General features: G+C 31.3%; 1 protein-coding gene and 1 long non-coding RNA gene across 2 annotated transcripts; both read right to left on the bottom strand.

The window, feature by feature from the left end:
• Positions 1-469: 469 nt before the first annotated feature.
• LOC126666082 (GABA transporter 1) lies at positions 470-9417 on the bottom strand. The gene is made up of 7 exons (XM_050359042.2): positions 9267-9417; positions 7694-7924; positions 4376-4473; positions 3033-3219; positions 2667-2794; positions 1767-2000; positions 470-1006 (listed from the first exon to the last, which is right to left on the bottom strand). The coding sequence occupies exons 1-7, from the start codon at positions 9355-9357 to the stop codon at positions 626-628; spliced, it is 1350 nt and encodes a 449-aa protein (XP_050214999.1). The 5' UTR covers positions 9358-9417; the 3' UTR covers positions 470-625.
• A 4664-nt stretch (positions 9418-14081) lies between these two features.
• On the bottom strand, positions 14082-16788 carry LOC126677336 (uncharacterized). Its single transcript, XR_007640498.2, has 3 exons — positions 16522-16788; positions 15203-15291; positions 14082-14488 (listed from the first exon to the last, which is right to left on the bottom strand). It is a non-coding gene; the product is annotated as an uncharacterized LOC126677336 (long non-coding RNA).
• Positions 16789-21707: the final 4919 nt, after the last annotated feature.

Genomic DNA, 21707 nt, shown 5'->3' with positions numbered 1-21707 from the left:
CACCAATTGAGAATTCGGTAAAAAATTATGACGTGGAAACCGGAATTGGCCATCTCATAATTCACACAACAGAATAATGCCTTTTGAAAAACCAGTTACCACGCCATGAGTTTTCACCGAATTTTTAACCAGTGTGTTGATTTGCCAAGAAACGGTAATTAATACATATATTTACCAACTTTTCTGAAATTGATTAAATTCTAAAAACGTATATATAAAACTATATGTAAGTTACAGTTTTATGAACGGTCTGTTCATAATTTGACACTTGGTGTAATTGAGTTAAAATCACTAATCAATAAAAGTCACATCAATTATAATTAAAACAAGTGAACTCAATCATCAATTTACGTCACATGTCAAATTATAAATAGAAAATTTATAATCCTACAAAGCGAGCTAAATTCATCTAAAGTTTTCTTATCTTCCGTATAAACTGCGGTAGTATTGGACAACAAGGATGACAATATCTATAAAAATGCTATAAATCTTGAATTTCTACTTGTAGTGTGAATCTATACATTACACGACAACTTTTCGAATTATATATATATATATATATATATATAGTCTCTTCTAGTAAAAAACACATTTTTATATGATTTTATATTACATTACTCACCGATCAAACGTTTGCAAACAACCGATAAGTTTTCCCATCGAGACTAATTTGTCTCACAGCAGCAATTGCTGCTATAACAGCTAATACAGAAAAAACAGATGCAATTGTTATATTCACCCAGAAAACTAAGCTTCTCTTGGATGGCTTGAATGTCAAGTTATAGAATACCACGGGCAAGATAAAGTCTAGAGGCATAAAACCAAAAGCTCCAATTAATGCATTGATGTCTCCAAAAAATGGGAGCATTGCTGCTATTGTAGTTGCTATAATAACCGACAATGATCTTGATACGACTCGCGGGATAACATTCCGAGCAGAAAATTCCTTGCTTTTCGGATCTGCAAATGTTCGTTCCAGCACTTCATTTGTTGGTTGCAAGTATACCTGTGACAGAACATGCAGTTTAAGGTCAATCTAGTAATGGAAGTTCCATTTTTATCACAGTTGAAACACTGTCAAGAACGACCTTAACTCGATTTTTAAAATTCATAATTTAAAATTCAGCTCGAATTCTATTGCATGGAAATAGAAATGTAAACGAATCAAGTGGAGAAGAAATATTGTCAAGTTTGAATTTTACTCGACTCTAAAATACAAAATTCAAAACTCGGCTCAAACTCGATAGAGTTGTATTAGGAAATTCGAGCTTGAGATCATTAAAACATTTGAGGCTCGAGTTGGACTCAGCTCCATTCGATTATATGTATAAATATTTAAAAATTAAACTTTAATATAGAAATGAGGATTTTATTGTAACAATTATAAATAATAAGAAAAGGAAATAATTAAAATCTCGATTAGGTTCGCGAGTTTTCGAGGTGAGTATTCTGATACTCAAATTCAACTCGGCAATTAACTCAAGTAGCTCTAACTCGAGCTCAATTCGATTAACGTCGAGTCTATTTTGAATATTTTTTGCATCAATCTTAAATAGCTCGCGAGTTGACTTGTCTCGGTTACATCCGTACATGAAAACATAAACTTGGAGGAAATACAATACCTTTTTACAAGAATAAATAATATATATAAAATTTTAGAATTTCATAGACATTTTCAATAATAAAAATAAGACATCAAAACGTAAAACTCGACAAATTTTCGTGCATCGTTATCGAATAATGCAAATGTAGAAGAAAATTCTTACCCCAGCAACTGCAGATAGTTGGAGAATGGTGAAGATATTTGTCATGAGAATGAACCACTTAGGCAGGAAAGGGTTTCCATGACTAACAAAGTTGCTAAGAATTAGACCTTGAGCTTGATTACCAAATGCCCAATAACCAGAAATGGCAACAGAAAAGAACGTGACTGCAATTACTGTATAACATACACATAGCCCCTTGAACATTTTCCCCTTTACAGGTGCTGCTATAGTTGCCTGCATTTTTCATTTCATTCAACTCAGCCTTTTTCAATTCTAATTCAATAACACACATCTTTCTACCAACTCTACTTATAAGTTATGTTGCACCGAAATGATGGAACGGAAAAATGATCCAACGAAAAACTGCAAAACGATATTCTTTACAAGTATAGGTTAAGATTATAAAGTTTCGGGATTTCAAAACTATTTTTAGAAACAGAAACAGAGTGTCGAAATGTATCCCTTAAAAAATTTCGTACAACATAGTTAAAAAATTGTGTGGGATAAAAAGTTGTTTTGCAAGAAAATATTGAAACAGAAAATGCGGAAATAGAAACGGCCAAACAATTATTTTTATAAGAATCGCAAAATCGGTTATAAATATATATTCAGAGCTTAAAAAGAAATTTTAGAAACATGCTGAAAATGTACGATTCAATAAACTTTCGTACAATACAGCTGAAAAGTACATGTAATAGAAAATTTTGTTGCACGAAAACGTTGAAATAAAAATTTGGATGAAATGATAGTTTATTTTAAAAAAAAAATTATAGGTCATGATAAATATAAAGTTTTGGAGTTTAAAATTGCCAAAAATTTTCTACGTATTCCAAAAACATAAGACTCGATAAATTTCCGTAAAACATAACCTAAGAAAAGAAAAAATGGAGTAATTTATACCTGAATTTCTGGTATGATTCCATTGCCATAAGTAGTGGCAATGATAGCAATGGCATTAAATACTCCAAAAACTTTGTCTTGTGTGTCTCCTTTTATAGAATAGTCCTTTGGTTCATTAGATGAATTTCCTGTTCATTTATCTCATTCTTATTTACGATTTTCTTCAATTACTTTATTGATACGATATCATATCAAATAATTACTGAATAAAATTATTCTATAAAAAAACATTCAATTGCGGTTGCTAAATTTGTGATGGAATTTTCATCACAAATTCGTCACGATAATATGAAAGATATGTGATATAAAAATCTTGTATCAATATCCATAACAAATTTTGTGATAAATTATTTTGTAGTCTCTTACCAATATGGATGGAAGCAGCAGTGGCACAGGCACTATAAGCAAGGCATAGAACCAACGACACCAAGTTAATGTGTCGTAGAGAGTGAAAAGAGGGGATTTGAGCTAAAATCAACATTAACCCTCCAAATATTATTACAAATTCATAAAGCTTCATACTCCCATTTGTTTCTGATAACAAGTAGATTGTCTGCATTTTTAGGAGTCAATGAGTTTCAATATCAATTATTTTGTATGTATTCATTTATTTTTGGCATATAATGTATTTTTGGATCCCTCTATGCATTTTTATTTGTCAATATTGAGTCTTATACATTTAATTTTATATCATTCCGTCACAAAAGGTGTTGAAGGCGTCAATTTAGACCAATAAATAAAGGCCAAATGTTGTAAAAAGGCCAAACCTTTCACAAAAGTTTCACAAAAATCCTAACCTTTCAATTTTGTCGATTTTGGCCAAAAACTAATTATTTAGTTTCACAAAAGTCCTTACCTTTCAATTTTGTCGATTTTGGCCAAAAATGGATTATTTGGTTTCACAAAAATTCTGACCTTTCAATATTTGGCATGCCACATAGGCTCCACATAGACAAATTGAAATCAAATTGAGAGTTGGCCACAATTGAAACCAAATAATTTGTTTTTGGCCAAAATCGACAAAATTGAAAGGTCAGGACTTTTGTGAAACTTTTATGAAAGGTTTGGCCTTTTTAAGACATTTGGTCAATAAATAAATGAATTGGGAGACTTAATGTCAGCAAAAATGGAAAATGTATGGATTAAATTTTAATAACGTTAAAGTGAAAAATAAATAAAAAACTTATTCCGCACTAAAGGCGTTTGAAGTACACACATTTAATTTCCATGACAGAGTGACCCAATGTCTATAAAACCAAAAGTATAAAGATTTGATGTTAATAAATAAAAATGTAGGGATTTGACGTTGATAAATAAATATGTAGGGATTAAATATAAAAGGGAAAAGGTGCAAAAATGACCCTAATGTATTGCCCGTGTCTCATGTTGGCACCTCATGTATTTCGGATCTCAAAAAGGACCCTAACGTCTTGAAAAAGTGTCAAAAATGACCCTTCCGTTAACATTTCCGTTTAAGGCCGTACACATTTATGTTTAACGTCGTCCATGTTTTGTGTTTATTTGATACTTTTTCGCAACGTTAGGGTCATATTTGAGATCCGAAATACATGAAGTGCCAATAAGATACATGAGGTATACATGAGGGTCATTTTTGCACCTTTTCCCAATATAAAAAATGGATAAATATAGGGACTCAAGAATGCATTTTGCCTTTATTTTTTGCAATAAAAGAACTTTTATAGCCATACCTTCATGCATTGGCCTCCAAGAAGTGTACAAGCAACAACAGCACCATAACATACCATGAATTGAATTGGACCTACAAAATACTTGCCCCATCCTGGTCCTATACCATACCAAAACATTTCGGATATTAATAAGGTTTTCGAAAATATTAGGTTTATAGTTAATTTCATATAAATTAAAACAAAATATGGCCTTTATAGTTCAAATGGTAAAATTTTACTATAGATTTTATTTTTATAATTTGATTTTAATTTATTGAATTAGATGTAATTGGTTTAATTAGATTTAATTGATTTATTTAATTAGGTATAATTGAATTTTGATAGGTTTAATCGAGTGTTGATATTATTAATTGGGTTTTAATGGTTAAGTATAATTGGTTGATTGGTTTAATTATGTTTTAATAAAAAATTAATTAGAAATTTTTAGGAAAAATTAATTAGAGTTAATTAGGAAGAAAAGGGTAAAATAATATAAATATAAAATTGATAAGTATTTTAAATGTTAAAGGTGTGTTTAAACTTTTTCCTATCGCCACATCAGTAGCTTAACGTCCGTCAGTCAAAGTTATAAACGGTAGGGCTTTTTTGTTCGATTTAAAAACAATAAAGGTTTTTTTGTGTCCAAAATAAGTAAAAGGATTGTATTGTTCTTTTGATTTTTTTTAGAGAATTCGTTGTATCTTTTGCCGTTGATTTATGAATCCAACTAATAAGTAGGTGTTAGATTTTTCTAGAAATCTTTCATCAATTTTTATTTTCGAACATCTTATTATGAATAAAATTTAGTAGAATGGCTAGGTAAGAATTTTCCGTTTTACATAAGTCAACAAGACAACGAATGTGACTCAATCAAGTTGCAAATCAAGAAATCTGTATAAAAACTTTTGATCAAATTTATGACGTGGTGTAATTGTTAAGTACTTAATTGATAATTTGTCTTTTTAATTTGCAAACAATTATAATTAATTAGCATAGATTTTAATTTTATAGTTAAATTTAATTTGATTTCTTTTATCAATTTATTTCATTTATATACTTGATTCAGTGCATGTGTTTTACCTTCGAAAACAATTATTATAGTAAATAGAGCAAGTTAAAAAAAATCAGATTTATAACTAAACTAACTATATAATTAAAATATGTTAATTGATCACTGCTTGTAATTTAAGGGTATAAATTATCATTTAAGTCAACTGATTTTTTTTTTGGACAAGAAATAATTAGTGTTATTAATTTAAATTCAAAGCAATTATATTTGTTTATAAGAAACTCATAAAAATGAGCGATTGAGCACAAAGAAAGAGTCCCAAATTATTTGTGTTCTTTTTCCTCAGTCCTTATCCATGTGCAACATTTTCATACTTATTTTATTTTTCAATTATCTTTTCTTTTTCACATAATATATTTATTTTTTATATTATTTATTTATATTAAAAATATCATTTATAAATATTTGTTTAAATTAATTAATTTTAGAATAATAAATATACTATTATGAAATCAATTATAAAAATGAAATGTTTTTTTAGAGGATGCTTCTGTAGCTATTTATTTTTTTTTGCAAAATAAAGATATAAATTTTATCCACTTATCATTGTTAAATAAATTATACTAGCTTTATCAAATGATAATATAGATAAAGTAGAATAAAAAAAAGTAAGGAAAGACTTTTTTAAGATATCTCATAAAATTGAGATAAATAATAGACATAAAGATTTTTTTTTCATAAATTGTCTAGAGTTTATTAAAAATATTTGAGCCATAAGTAAATAAGATTTTTATATAATCATACTAATAAGACATGTGTTTTCAATCAAGACAATACATATGTAGTAGTAAAAATATTTTTCAATGCATTAAGGGAGAAATGGTGTACAAAATCCCATTGTTTTAAGAGTATCATAACAATTATTATTTTTATAGTCGAAATTATTATTAATAAAAAAAATATTCTCTCAATAATTAAATCGAGTCATTAAATATTCTTTTCCTAAATATGCATTATAGATTTTTTATTATAATGTTAAACAGAAGAAGTTTGAATACCAAATTTTCAAGTATTATTAAATTTTGTTTCCACATTATACTCTTTCCATCTCAACATAATTGTTTATTTTACCATTTTCAATTTTTCACACAATTGATATTCTATATTTTTATTTTCTTATTAAATACTGTAAATAATTTATTTCCTTAAAATAAAAGTAATGAACTTTAAATAAAGACGACACGAAAAGATTAATTTAAAGATTGTAATTTATTAAAATGAGCAAGTATTTAAAAAAAATTATTTTAAGACGGAAGGAATATATCATTTATATTTTTACTTATATATTTGACTTAAAGCATCAAACCTAATTTATCAAATGATATGGACCACAAATATTACTGCCATAAATTTTAAATTCAAACAACTTTAAAATATATAATGGAGAAATATATTAGAGCATTTAATATGAAACAAAATAGAGATAGAGATAGTACATTTTTTTTTGCCACAAAATAGACTTACCAATGTGTCTATTTAATGGATATAAAGTTGAATCTATACGTAAATGAGTCTTAATGGGTATCATTCTAGTTAGGTGACAAATTAATAATGACAATCCATTCTATGTTTTATGAGCCATTCATATTATACAGCCAATTCGTGTTCATTTTCGATTTGTATTTCTTCTCAGGATAAAATTATAAGAAACAAGTTTATTCATTATAAAAAAAAGAAACAAATTTGAACTTTGAGGAACCTAAGAAACTTTCAATTTATATACATATTACTAATAATCTATGAAATTTTAATTTAAGTTCTTGAGTGTTAAGTATATATATACTCAAACTTAAAAACATGAGTCCATTGAAATTGATAAGATTTTTTAAAAAAAGCTAGAAATTTGAATTTGTTTTATTCATATTGGATAATTAATTATGACAATCACTATGTTTAAAATTAAGTTTAAATTAGTGATCTTATTATCACTTGTTGTAATTCCGCAACTAAACCTTTTAAGTGACATTAGGAGATTTTTAAGTGATTTTCGGCCAAATTATATCCGTGTATGTTAAAATATATTTTATATTTTATGTACATGCATAATCAACAACAAAAATCAACCTGACATTATTTAGTGACCAAAAATCATTCTTATTAAATAAAATCATATTTTAATTGTCAAAATCAAAATAAAATACGAGTTAAAGTACAAAAAGATCAAAATTAATTACCCTAAATTATTAAACTATGGATATATATATATAAAAATAAAAAAAATAAAAGCAATAAAATAGTATGTAAGAGGGGAAGAGGGTGATGTAAAATACCTAAAATTTGGTTAGCCATGTCTCGGAAACGAAGTTGGCGACGACCCAAAAGAGCATGATGTTCAAGAACAAGAGATAACAAATTGTATGAATAGAAAGTGACAAAAGCTCCAATTATGAGACAACAAACTCCGCCGCTCCATCCAAGAAACGTCAATGCATATGGCAAACTCAATAGAGGTGGTGCTACTATTGATGTTGTCAAGTGATATCCACAATGCACCCATGATCCTATCATAATACATCCACAAAATTTTAACGATTATACTCAACTACTTAAAACAGTAATTTACCGACGTCTTTTACCGACAGGCAATAATTTATTGCTATTTTCAACAAATAGCGACGGATTAGATTTTTATACTTTACTAATGAGTTATCGACGGATAAAATACCTTGCTAAAATCCATCAAAATAATTGACGAGATTGTGGCACCAATTTTTTAGTGGCGGAATTACCGACATATTTGTCAATCGGGAGTTTTTAATATTTTTTAGTAATGGAAAACAAATGTTCTTTTGTCTTTTATATGATGACATAATAATGAATAAATGTATATCTTTTCTTAAAGTTAATTTGGCAAATCGGCTTAGAAATAGAACTATATCATCATCAATCAAGAAAATAAAGGTAGAAAAGCATGCACAAGTCAAATTTGAGGGCATACATTATGACTATAGGAGTGGAATTTAAATTGAAGTTCCCTTTCACAAATTAACTATTTGCCATAATTTGAAACAATTGTCTAAAGACTCAGATATTATTTTTCTTTTAAAATTCATCATAGTAGGAATGAACCGTGTGGGCAGTACAACACTATAAATACGATAAAAAAAATTATTTATATAAATGAATGTGGCGCTACGGAGACTCGAATTTAAAGCCTCCACAATTTTTATAAAATTAGGAGACCGATCAAGTTACTCTCTGATTAGTAAAAATTAAGATGGCTAACGCTTCTAAAACAAACAATTTTTTTGTTTGTTTTCAAAACCCTAATTAACGTCATATATATAACTTATTCATGAACTAGTCTAAATTTAAAAATTAATGATGAGTACTAAACTAGATAGAAACATGTGCTTTAATGGTATGGAGATTATAATTCGATCTAAAAGTATCGATTTTGATTCTCTTTTTTGTATTGTAATGATATTAAATAATAACACTAGCTAAAAAAGTATAAATTAATAATAAAATTATTTGATGAAAATATAAACTAAAAAGGTGCAGGCGGTAAAAACGGTTAGAGAAACTTGAAAGTGATAAATAAACACACAGAAATTTGACTTTAAACCAAAACGAAGAGCAAAGCACATGGTAGAAGCTCATGAGCTACTGATCCATGAAAATTAATCATAAATTATTCAAACCAAAACTGTTTAACTTAATTTCTACGTTATTAATCATGAACTTTGAATTCTGATCAACTTCTCTCGCTAAAAGAAACATAAATTCAAGATTCAAAACCAGAAAACACATGAGATTATACGAAAATTAAGTCAAAAAATGAATGAGAAAAGTAATCAAGAAGAACAACTTAAAGAGATGTGATTAAATTTGTGTCATAACCTTTCGATTTGAGAACGAAACGAGCACCGGCGTCGAGATTATTCTCATCCGCCGTAGCTTCTTCTTCTTTAGGCGCTGCTACTGCACCCATCTCTCTGTAGAAATAGTTGATTGCAAGAGCTTATTTTAAGTGGGGGGAAAATGATGTATATGTTAAAGACTAGAAGAATATTTATATACTAATACTTCACCCACAAAAAAAACAAAACAAACAAATTACTGTAAATTTGAGTATTTTACATTTGAATGTATGCCGACCATTAATTATACGTTTATTTGGTATTGATATATAAATAGATTTATTTTTAAAATAAATAAATAAATATTTTCTAGAGAAAATTTCCTATAATATACTATTTTATATTTTATTTTGGATAATAGGCTGAAAAATTTCAGATCTTTACTTTTTTTTTAATAGAGCCGCGACCTTATAAAACGATCATTTTACTCTATTTTGTATTTTTAATTTTCAATAGCTCACTAAATTGAAAAAATTAGATGATTTTATTACTATAAGGATGAAAATATATTCAAAATAACTAAATGTAAGAGTCGTATCATATTTTTTTTTACTTGAACAAATTTTAAAAAATCATTTAACTTAGGATGCTAAATAAAAAAGTTCAATTTGATAATTTAGGATGCTATTGAAAATTAAAAATATAAAATAGGATAAAATTGACCGTATTATAAGGCCGGGGTGCTATTAAAAGTCAAAAATACGAATTAGGATAAAATTGACCATTTTACAAGATCGGGGTACTATATTGAAAAAAAAAATCGGTAGTTTTTCAGCATATTAGCCTTTTATTTTAAATTTTGTAGTGTTTTTAAACATATTTACGGGTCGTACCTTTTGTTTTACTAAAAATACATTTTTTTTAATTTCTAAAATACCCTTTTTCAATTTATACTGATTTATACTCTTTTTTATAGATTTTTTTCTGAAAATATTTGTGTGATGTTTTTTTAGTGTAACTATGATATATTTATAGTGTATCAATGATGTTTTTTTAACTGTAATTATAGTGTTTTAATAGTGTATTTATGGTGTATATATAGTGCATTTATAGTGTTTTTGTATTTTTTATAGTTATATTATAAAAACACCGCAAATATGCCATAAACACTGCAAATACACCAGAAAAACATAGATACGCCAGAAAATTGCTAATAATCACCCATGACCCCTGACTTTGGGTCTGTGATTACTAAACCCCCTGATGTTTAAAAACGATCACAAAACCTCCTGATTTTTGTGGCGGCGCTCATAAAACCTCATAAGCCTATTGTCACTAAAAAAATGACAGAGCCACGTCAGCTGACACGTCATCAAATTACTTAAAAAAGTTAAAACACCCAAAATACCCTTAAAACTATTAAAATTTAATTAAAAAAAAGTTTAACCCAATCCAATCAAACTCAAACCAGCTAGTCAACCCGCCTGCCGTCCACCGCCGCCTCCTGTCATCTTCTCGGTTCTTCATGAACGATCTGTTCACGAAAAACAAATTTGTTCTTCATGAAAAACAAATCTGTTCTTCATGAAGAACATATCTGTTCTTCATGAATAGCTCTGCTCTTCATGAACGATCGGTTCATGAAGAATAGATATGCTCTTCATGAACAACTCATTCATGAAGAATAGATCTGTTTTCCATGAACAACTCTGTTCATGAAGAAGGATTTTTCATTTACGAGTTGTGCATGAAAAACAGAGAAGATGACCGGAGGCGACGACTGCAGACGGTGGGCGGCGGTTGATGGGTTGACTGGGTGGTTTGAGCTTGATTGAGTTGGGTTGGATTGGTTTGGTTTGGGTTAAACTTTTTATTTTTATTTTAAATTAAATTTTAATAATTTTAGGGATATTTTGGGTGTTTTAACTTTTTAGGGTAGTTTGATGACGTGTTAACTGATGTGGCGCCGTCATAATGTTTTTCTCGAAAAAATGGATAGTTGACCAAAAAAACGGCGCCAAGGGCATTTTAGTCATATTAGGGGCTTAGAATGCTTTGTGAGCGTCGCCACAAAGATCAGGGGGCATCAGTGATTATTAACCCAAAAAACACTAGAAATATACTATAGATACACCAGAAATATACTATAACGTAAATACAACATAAAAATACTGTAAACCATCACGAGCTCGCTAAAGAGTTCACGAACAGACTCGTATATGATCTTGGTAAAGAATTTGCAAACTAGCTAGTCGCATTTAAACTAAATATAAAAATATTCCTTTAAAGCATTGAAATTATATTGTCATAAACAAAATTACGTAGTTTTGATAAAAAAAAAAAAAAGACTACACAGTTTTTGTTTGTGTTAATTTGTCTGTTACTGCTAAATGAATGAGCTCATGAGCGACCTCGTTTAGTATGTTCATGAGCTTGTGAATGACCTCGTTTAATAGATTCACGAGCTTGCATGTAGTAATTAAACGAATAAACACGAAATAAACACAAACCGGATATTAACACTATAGATTTTAAATGAACTGAACATGAACACTTTATTCAAAGTTCGAACAAACATGAACCGAACAAGAACATATCATTTATATAACGAGTCGGATATGAACACCTCGAAACTCGACTCGACTCGATTTATTTACAGCCCTAGCCATATTCTTCTAATATTGTGAGTTTAATTTTTCTCGTAAACGCTTTTCCTTTTTCAAATGATAAATAAAAAAGTAGTATCTAGTTCAATAAATATATATTTCCATTATCTTATTTTAATTGATATTTTTTTTCAAAATGTTATATTTTAATTAATTAATTACTTCTATCTATGTTATATTTTTTATTAATTTTTTTATATTTATCATCTTATATTATTAACTTATAAATATGTCTAGTAAAATATAAAATATTTAATATATAGAGATGATATAAAAATAAAATTATACTATATTCAATACACTATCTTAAACAATAAACATAAAGATTGATAACTAGAATGGATCAGAAGAAGTATTATTTTGATTTTAAATATTAAAATAAAAAATTTATCAATAATGAAACTTGAACATCATCTAAAATTATTATTAAGCTTATATTGCAGTTGGAGATAACAATTCGTGTTATAATGTAATAAACATACCCATATCTATTAAAGTATAATATATTTATTCATAAAAAAGTACAATATATATTTAAGAAATTTGACCACGACACATTCAATTAATTATATCAAAATTTAAAATATGTACACTGTAGGTTTATTTAGTATATCAATACGATATGAACTTCTTAATTTGTATTCTAATAAGAAAGTTATATGGATTATTATAAAAATTAATTTAATCCCTTTAAACTAAAATAAATTAAATAATAAATTAATATAATTTTCTAGACAATTTAAATATTAATTAAAATATTCTTCTCTGATGAAATTATGAAAATGACGCAGAGTGAAAGCAATTATTAGAGAAAAAAGTTGCAAATTAAAATAATTCAACTAATGTGGCCTGATGATAAAACGTTTTTTTAGGAATGCAACCTTTTTATTATTGGAGCCTTTATCATCCCATACGACATGTCCAGATTACTGTCACGGTCCAATTTCGTAAATCGCGACCAACATTAGAATATGTGTATGATCGTATTAAAATCTGTAACAAATCTCGTGGATAATATACAATCAATATAAACCTGCAAAAAAATTAATATTCGGAGGCAACCGAAACTTCATCCTAAGTCTAACAGTTTATATAACAGTTCTAATATAATTAATTGATAATAATTTAAAATTACGAAACATGCCTCATATATAATAATCCAAAAGTAGCATGCTAAATTTATAACAAAACAGTCGGATTAATCTGACAATCCAAAGTATATCAATCAAACAATAAACTAGTTCTACTGCCATCTAAAAAGTAAAACAGTTGACTAGTTTAAATAACATAAAGACCTCCGAGGAAAGTAAAGAATCGGAGTCGACCAAACTTCCAAATCATAAATTTGGAAAATTAGAAAAACAACGGGGTCCGATATATTAAGATGAGTTCATAATGCTATTTATATTTATTAAAATTAAAATCCGTAAAACCAAATCCTTTTATACTAATAAACTTATATACTCGATTATGAAATAATAGTATAAAAATGACATCCCAAAGTATAGTTCAAAGTAGATGGAAAATAATCCTCATTAATACCAAAGTAAGCCTAACATATAGTCAGCCAATCCCCAAATACTTACCGGTGCACACAGTCTCGACACTCGTTTATCGAGTAGCTCGTTCCTAGTCAGATCCATAATCATTAAAACAGTTCGCAAACAGTTGATATATAAAATAATTTGTGGTACTTAATAAAGAGGTAAATAACACTATAAACTCACTACTTGCGTATCCACGTGAAATCTTGGCAAACAGCTAACTCTGCGTAGACTCTGAAGCATGAGCAGTCGACGGGTATAAAACAATGTATAAATTAAAATCCAATCAACCCCTAACTCTAAGAATACTAGTCACCACATAGGACTAGCATCTCAAACACATGCAAAGTACAACCAAATAACACTACTAGAAAACAGTCGATTAGCGACGGATTTTAGCGACGGATTTAGCGACGGAATTTGATTTCGTCGCTAAATCCTAAAAAAATTGGCGGGATTCTGTCACGACCCGATTCTCGGCATCGAGACCGGCGCTAGGGAATGGGAGTGGTTGCTCCGAAACCCGTAGCAAGCCTTTAAAATACATTAAAAATCACTTAAAATTTTTCGCGGAATTCAAATCATTTTTGAACATTTTAAAATCGCAGTTTAAAACGTTCTGATTAAAAATTACCATTTAAAACATGCACATAATTTTTCTCTTTAATTATTGCATTTTAGTTTCAAAACCATTTCTCTATGGTTTATAATGCATCTCAGGTGCATACCATCTTACTATGGTAATTACTGCATTTCACTATGCAGGCCATTTTTCTAATGGACTTAACTGCATTTCATTATGCAGATGCGCTCGCCGCATTTTATACTCGTGCAGTCGCTTGGACTTTCGCACAGCATACACATATTACATATTATCAGAGTTTAGCGTTATAAAATATAAAGCATAAATAAGTCCAACGACTATTAAGGTATCACTGTTCATTACTCTAGCTACTGCAACTCTAGACACATAAAGGAAAGTCATTCTCACTTTATACAAGCCAGGGATTTCCGGAACAAGAAATTGGAAATCCACACCTCAAACTATTCGCCTGTAAAAATATTAAATTCAACGGGGTCAGTTATAAAAACTGGTGAATGCGTACAACATGTACTAATAAACATTAATATGAAAGCAATGCATTCCAGATTACCGATTCATATGAAACCCTAAACCATGATTCATGTTCCTATATGCTTTCAAAACAGGAAACATAAATATTCCACATCATTTCACCACATTACGGGTTAACCTTTTTATGGCCGTATTTATTCATTTCTTTTTGTACTCTAGCCCGTCAAATCTGATCATTCATATTTTACGTATGTGAAGGTCTTTAGACTCTTTCACCATACAACAGATTTCGGCAGTACATATATATACCGTCGCCATTTCACTTTTTTAAAAGGTTCAACCTCTCAGATCTCGGCAGTTTCTCTTTACTGCCTTTGGTCGTCTATATTCCGTTGCCTCTGAAGATCTGTTCACACAGAGTCTAGGCCGTCGCCTGACTTTCCAGGCCGTCGCCAGGATTCACACAGCACATTCACATGCAACCCATTCTAAATGCAATACCGGTGATCACACAGCACTATTGCCGCCCAATAGTAAGCATGTTTCAATGAATCTAAATCGGTTTCAAAACTATGTATATAGTTCATGCGATTTAAATTCAAAATAAAATAAAGCATTTGCAAATCATGTAAAGCAGTTCGCAATATTTTTAATACTAATATTTAGCAGTATAAGTTGTAAACATACTCACAGTACTCGCTTATTCCAAATATTAAAAAATATCACCCGTCGAATATCAAAACCTTTGCTCGCCGGTTTCCGCGACAAAACTCGCTGGATCTAATTTAGAGATTAAAACATTAATAAATGTAATAACTCTAAATTCTAGGATATACTCTAGACCGACTCAACCATATAAACCACATAATCACAAACCAAATTTGATTCCGACTATCTAATTATGTGTCATCGTATTTCTATACGATACACCACATAGTTTATTTATTTCAATAAATAAACATAGAATTATAATTCCATATAATTCTATCACACATCAATTCACATAACTTTCTAAAAATACATTTTTAGAAAATCTCAACAAATATACCACATTTCATAAATAACCAAAAATATTTTTCCGTAAAATATTTTTGACCCGGGGCTCGGCCCCCCCTTATTTTCTGCCAAAAACATTTTGGCACTAACTGCTGCCAAACGAGTTTAGGACTGAGCCAACATGCTCTATCCCCTCTACTCATACTCCGGTTACCGTATTCCGGTGGTTTTGGCCGGAAAACTCAAAAACGCTAAAAACGCTTAAAAATTCATTTTAAGCCATTTTAACACCGATATTCACCAAAAATAATTTCAAACACATTTTTAATTTTCATCTTGTAAAAACAGCAGCCCAAAATTTTAAAATATTTATTTTTCATTATTTTAGCCATTAAAACCGAAATATCAATTAATAATCAAAACCGATTATTAATCCGTCAAAACACTACACAAAAATCATTTAAACTCCACAAATAATTATCAAACATATTTCATAAATTTTTCACAAATATTTTCTGCCCAGAAATTAAAATGACAGTTTTACCCTTTTTCATCAAATTTTAGCCGAATAGAGTTATTAAAAATTAAACCCGATTATTAAACCGCTAAAAATTAACCATCAACCATTTAATTAACATCAACCACAAATATAACTCATCCATAAATAAAATTATTTCCAGAAATTAAAAATCCATTTATTTACCATTTTTAAGCTTTAAAACAATTAAAAATCGAAACTCAACTAATTAAATTAACACCCGAAATGTTTAACATTTTTAATCCACAAAAATCACACTTTAAAGCATATATAAACTCAACATATAGATCAGCCCAGAAATTTAAATAAATAATTTAATTTTCACGGAAAAATTATTTAAAAACCGAAACTCATTAAACTAGCAATTAAAACCAACTAATTATCCATCAAACATCAAATTTAAACCATCCTAAGCATGTTTCTAGAGTTCATCAACTTCAGAAAATAAAAATCAAGATTTGAGCTTGAAATTATACCTCAAACGAACATGCAAATAGAGATACACGATCTACGCAATATTTCCGACAATTTTCGTTAACAAAATTTTGAGAGAAAATCAAAGTTGAAAGTTTTGTGTTTTGATCAAAGGTGTATTCGGCACCCACACCAAATGAAGAAGATGAAATAGAGACTTGGGCACCAAGACTTCATATGGAAATATCTAGATATTTACTTGGAGTTTCAATTATTTACAAGTTTGCCATTATGGCATTCTTGTAAATAATTCGAACTCTAGGGGCAAAATAAACTCAACTTTACCAAATATTCAAAAACATTAAATCATATCATATGGGCTGAGTTAAAATATTTTTGGGCCTTTAAAAATATTTAAAATAATTATTTTTACGGTTTTTAGTGAAAAATCACAAAATTCACTTTTAACACGTAAAATTGCCAAAAATCACATTTAAGGCAAACACATAGCAAATCACATTTTTACCCTTATAAATTCATCACGTGAATTTATTCACTATTTTCGAGGTCCTAATCAATAAAAATCGGACACACACGAAAATAAACGCTAAAAATTCTACGGGGTATTACATTCACCCCTCCTTATAAGAAATTCGTCCTCGAATTTCAAAATAAACTATTACCTTGAGCAAACAAGTGGGGATATCGTTTCCGCATATCCGCCTCTGTTTCCCACGTACATTCCTCAATTGTACGGCTCCTCTAGAGCACTTTTACCATTGGTATCTCCTTACTACGGAGTTTCCTAATCTGGGTATCCACAATTTTTACGGGTTCCTCCTCATAAGATAGTTCCTCGTCTATCTCAACCTCCTGAGGTTGAATAAGTCTATGAGGGTCAGGAATATACTTCCTAAGCATCGACACGTGAAACACTGGATGTACCTGCGACATCTCAGACGGTAATGCTAACTTATAAGCTACCTTTCCTATTCGCTCAACTACCTCGTAAGGCCCTGCATACCTCGGCGCTAGCTTTCCTTTCTTTCCAAATCGGATTACACCTTTCATAGGTGATATTTTAAGAAACACAAAATCTCCGACTTGAAATTCTATATCCTTTCTCCTCACATCAGCATAGCTCTTTTGCCGACTAAATGCAGTTTCTAAACGTTGCTTAATCAACGGCACTTTCTCAGACGTAATCTGAACAATTTCAGCTCCTGTCAACTTTCTTTCTCCAACTTCTTCCCAACAAATTGGAGATCTACACTTACGTCCATACAACGCCTCATACGGTGCCATCTCAATACTGGAATGATAACTATTGTTATATGAGAACTCTACTAACGGTAGATACTCATCCCAATGGCCTCCGAAATCTAAAACACACATTCTTAACATATCCTCCAAAGTCTGGATGGTCCTTTCAGACTGTCCATCTGTTTGGGGATGAAACGCTGTACTAAAATCTAAGCGCGTTCCTAAAGTCTCTTGCAGACTTTGCCAAAATCGGGATGTAAAAACTGATCCTCGATCTGACACAATTGACACAGGAACTCCATGTAAACTGACCACTTTGTCAATATAAATCTGTGCCAGTTTCGCTGCTGTATAGGTAACCTTGATCGGAATGAAATGAGCCGACTTTGTCATTCGATCAACGATAACCCATATCGAATCAAAACCATGTTGCGACTTAGGCAATCCAACGACAAAATCCATGGTTATTCTTTCCCATTTCCATTCTGGTATTGGCAATTGTTGCAAAAATCCAAATGGTCTCTGATGTTCCAACTTCACCTGTTGGCATATCGGACACTTAGCAACAAATTCTGCTATATCTCTTTTCATACCATTCCACCAATACATCTGCTTAACATCGTGATACATCTTGGTAGAACCAGGATGAACACTATACTTAGATCCATGTGCCTCTATCATAATTCTCTGTTTCAATTCCTCTACATTTGGCACGCACACCCTTGTACCAAATTTCAGAATACCACCTTTCAAATTATACTCAGAGTTCATTCCATTTTGAACTTCTGCAATAACATGCTTTAGTTGAGGATCCGTTGTCTGAAGTTCCTTAATCTGATCATTCAATGTAGGTTTAATCGTCATTTGAGCTAACAAACTCCCCAAATACGAAACCTCTAATTGAACTCCTTGATCAAACAACGAATGCACTTCTCTAATCATTGGTCTCTTCTCAACTAAAGTAACATGAGCTAAACTTCCTGCTGATTTCTACTCAACGCATCAGCCACTACGTTAGCTTTGCCAGGATGATACTGTATCGTACAGTCATAATCCTTTAGCAACTCCATCCACCTCCTATGCCTGAGATTCAACTCTCTCTGATCAAATATGTATTTCAGACTCTTGTGATCAGTGAATGTTTCGCATTTTGCTCCATATAGGTAATGTCTCCAAATCTTTAATGCGAATATCACTGCTGCTAATTCTAGATCATGGGTTGGATAATTAACTTCATGCTTTTTCAACTGGCGAGAAGCATAAGCTATAACTCGTCCATGTTGCATCAGTACACATCCTAACCCGATCCTAGAAGCATCACAATAGACTGTAAGTCCATCACTACCAGAGGGTAATGCCAGAACTGGAGCTGTTGTCAAACACTCCTTCAGCTTCTGGAAACTCACTTCACATTGATCAGTCCAAATGAACTTCGCGTTCTTCTGAGTCAGCTTAGTTAATGGTGCAGACAACTTAGAAAAGTCTTGCACAAACCGTCTATAATAACCAGCTAAACCCAAGAAACTACGAATTTCTGTTACTGAACTTGGCCTTTTCCAATCCATCACAGCTTCAATCTTTTTAGGATCTACCTTAATCCCACTTTGAGATACTACATGTCCCAAAAATGCTACTTCTTCTAACCAAAACTCACACTTCGAGAATTTGGCATAAAGCTGATGATCTCTCAAAGTTTGTAACACAATCCTTAAGTGTTGCGCATGCTCCTCCTCTGTGCGCGAATAAATCAAGATATCATCTATGAATACTATCACGAATTGATCTAGAAACGGTTTAAAAATCCGATTCATCAAATCCATGAAAGCCGCTGGTGCATTTGTCAATCCAAATGACATCACCAAAAATTCATAATGACCGTATCTTGTTCTGAATGCAGTCTTTGGAATATCATCATTTCTGATCTTCAACTGATGATAACTAGACCTCAGATCAATCTTCGAAAAGTACCTCGCTCCTTGCAATTGATCGAATAAATCGTCAATTCTGGGTAAAGGATACTTATTCTTGATTGTGACCTTATTGAGTTGTCTGTAATCTATACAGAGTCTCATAGATCCATCCTTCTTCTTTACGAACAACACAGGTGCTCCCCAAGGTGAGACACTTGGTCGTATAAATCCACGATCAATCAATTCTTCTAATTGATCCTTCAACTCCTTTAGTTCTGCTGGTGCCATACGATACGGAGGTATCGATATTGGACTTGTACCAGGAACTAGATCAATACAGAATTCAATCTCTCGATCTGGTGGTAATCCAGGTAACTCTTCTGGAAACACATCAGAATACTCCGAAACTACTGGTACATCATTCACACTACCAACTTCCTTCTGAATATCTCGTACCAGAGCTAAAAATCCTTGACATCCTTTACTTAACATTTTTCTCGCTTTCAAAGCCGAGACTAAACTCTTTGGGGTTTCCAACTTCTCTCCCCGAATAGAGATAAGTTCAGTTCCAGGTACATGGAACGTCACTATCTTCTTTCTACAATCCACATTCGCATAATGTCGCGACAACCAATCCATTCCTAGGATGACGTCGAATTCTAAGACATTAAGCAACAACAAATCCGCAAGCAATTCTCGCTCTCCGATTAACACAGGACACGACGGATACACTACAGTAACGTCTATGCTTTCGCCTACAGGTGTAGCTACTAACAATGGGTTTTGCAAAATCACAGGTTGAATTCCTAATTTTAATGCAAAACTCGACGATACAAATGAATGCGTAGCACCGGGATCAAATAAAATTGATGCATCATGCGAAGATATTGAAAATATACCTTGCACTACCGCATTCGACGCATTCGCCTCCTGAGGATTGATCGCAAAAACTCTAGCCTGCCCTCCGCTAGCAGTTGCTACAGATCCTCTTCCGCCTGTGGTCCTTCCTCCACCACGATTACCAAATCCATATCCTCTTCCACGTTGTCCATTAAACACATTCTGGTTCTGTGCCTGCCCAAACACTGCAGGATATACAGGTCTAGGTTGTTGAAACACTGGTTGAACAACACTAGCACTTGAACCTTGTGGTCCAGACATAGGACATTCTCTTGAGAAATGACCTTGCTGTCCACATGTGTAACAACCTCTAGTTGCCCAATAGCATGCTCCAAAATGCTTCTTTCCACAAGTATTACATAGTGGTACTGTTCCTCCTGAACTTCGTCCACTAGAACTTGATCCAGACATACTGAACCTCCTATCTTTCTTTCCTTTCTTAAATCCTTTACGATATGGTCCAGTAAACCTATTCGTATTCGAACTAGCAGTTCCTTCTCTTACGAGCTCACCAGAAACATTGATCTTTCCAAATTGGATCAAAGTACTTTCCATCTGACGTGCACTATCGATGATTTGCACCAAATCCTTCCTTACATCAGATAGCAATCCAATATATTCGGGTCCTAGCCCCTTAATAAACCTTGAATTCACCCTATCTCTATCCAACATCAGATCAGGTGTGAATCGACTCAATCTTGTGAACTCCGTCACATACTCCTGCACAGTCTTTCCTATCTTATTCAGATTCAACAACTTCTCTCGATGATTCTCCGTTACTGAAAACGGCAGAAAGAAATTCTTAAATCGAGTGACAAATTCATTCCAAGTCATCTCTCCCATACTTGGTTGAATATGCCTTTGAAACCAATCCTTCGCAGATCCTTTTACTGACATCTCCACCATCAGTATAGACTGTCTTTCACTAGCATTAAGACGTCTAGCGTTCATCTCTACTTCATCTAAGAAATCTAATGCATCGTTTGATCCATCAAACTTCATGGGCTTAAGCCTCATGTAAGCCATAACGAGATCACGATCAACATTAGCACCAACTCTCTGCTGTTGATAATCCAACTGCTCTCTGTGCATATTTTGCACTTCCGCTTGATTCGTTTGCATGGCTGCTATGCCAGCTAAAAATTGTTCGAAATCAAAGCCCGGAATATTAAAAT

Source organism: Mercurialis annua, linkage group LG1-X (assembly GCF_937616625.2).
Source record: "Mercurialis annua linkage group LG1-X, ddMerAnnu1.2, whole genome shotgun sequence".
NCBI lineage: Eukaryota > Viridiplantae > Streptophyta > Magnoliopsida > Malpighiales > Euphorbiaceae > Mercurialis > Mercurialis annua.
This window is presented reverse-complemented; position numbering and strand designations above follow the sequence as displayed.

Coding starts and splice junctions, on each gene's coding strand:
- LOC126666082 (XM_050359042.2), bottom strand. CDS start 9,357: ATGGGTGCAGTAGCAGCGCCTAAAGAAGAAGAAGCTACGGCGGATGAG. Junction 3,220..4,375: donor TTGGAGGCCAATGCATGAAG/GTATGGCTATAA, acceptor CTAAAAATGCAG/ACAATCTACTTGTTATCAGA. Junction 2,001..2,666: donor GAATCATACCAGAAATTCAG/GTATAAATTACT, acceptor TGAAAAATGCAG/GCAACTATAGCAGCACCTGT.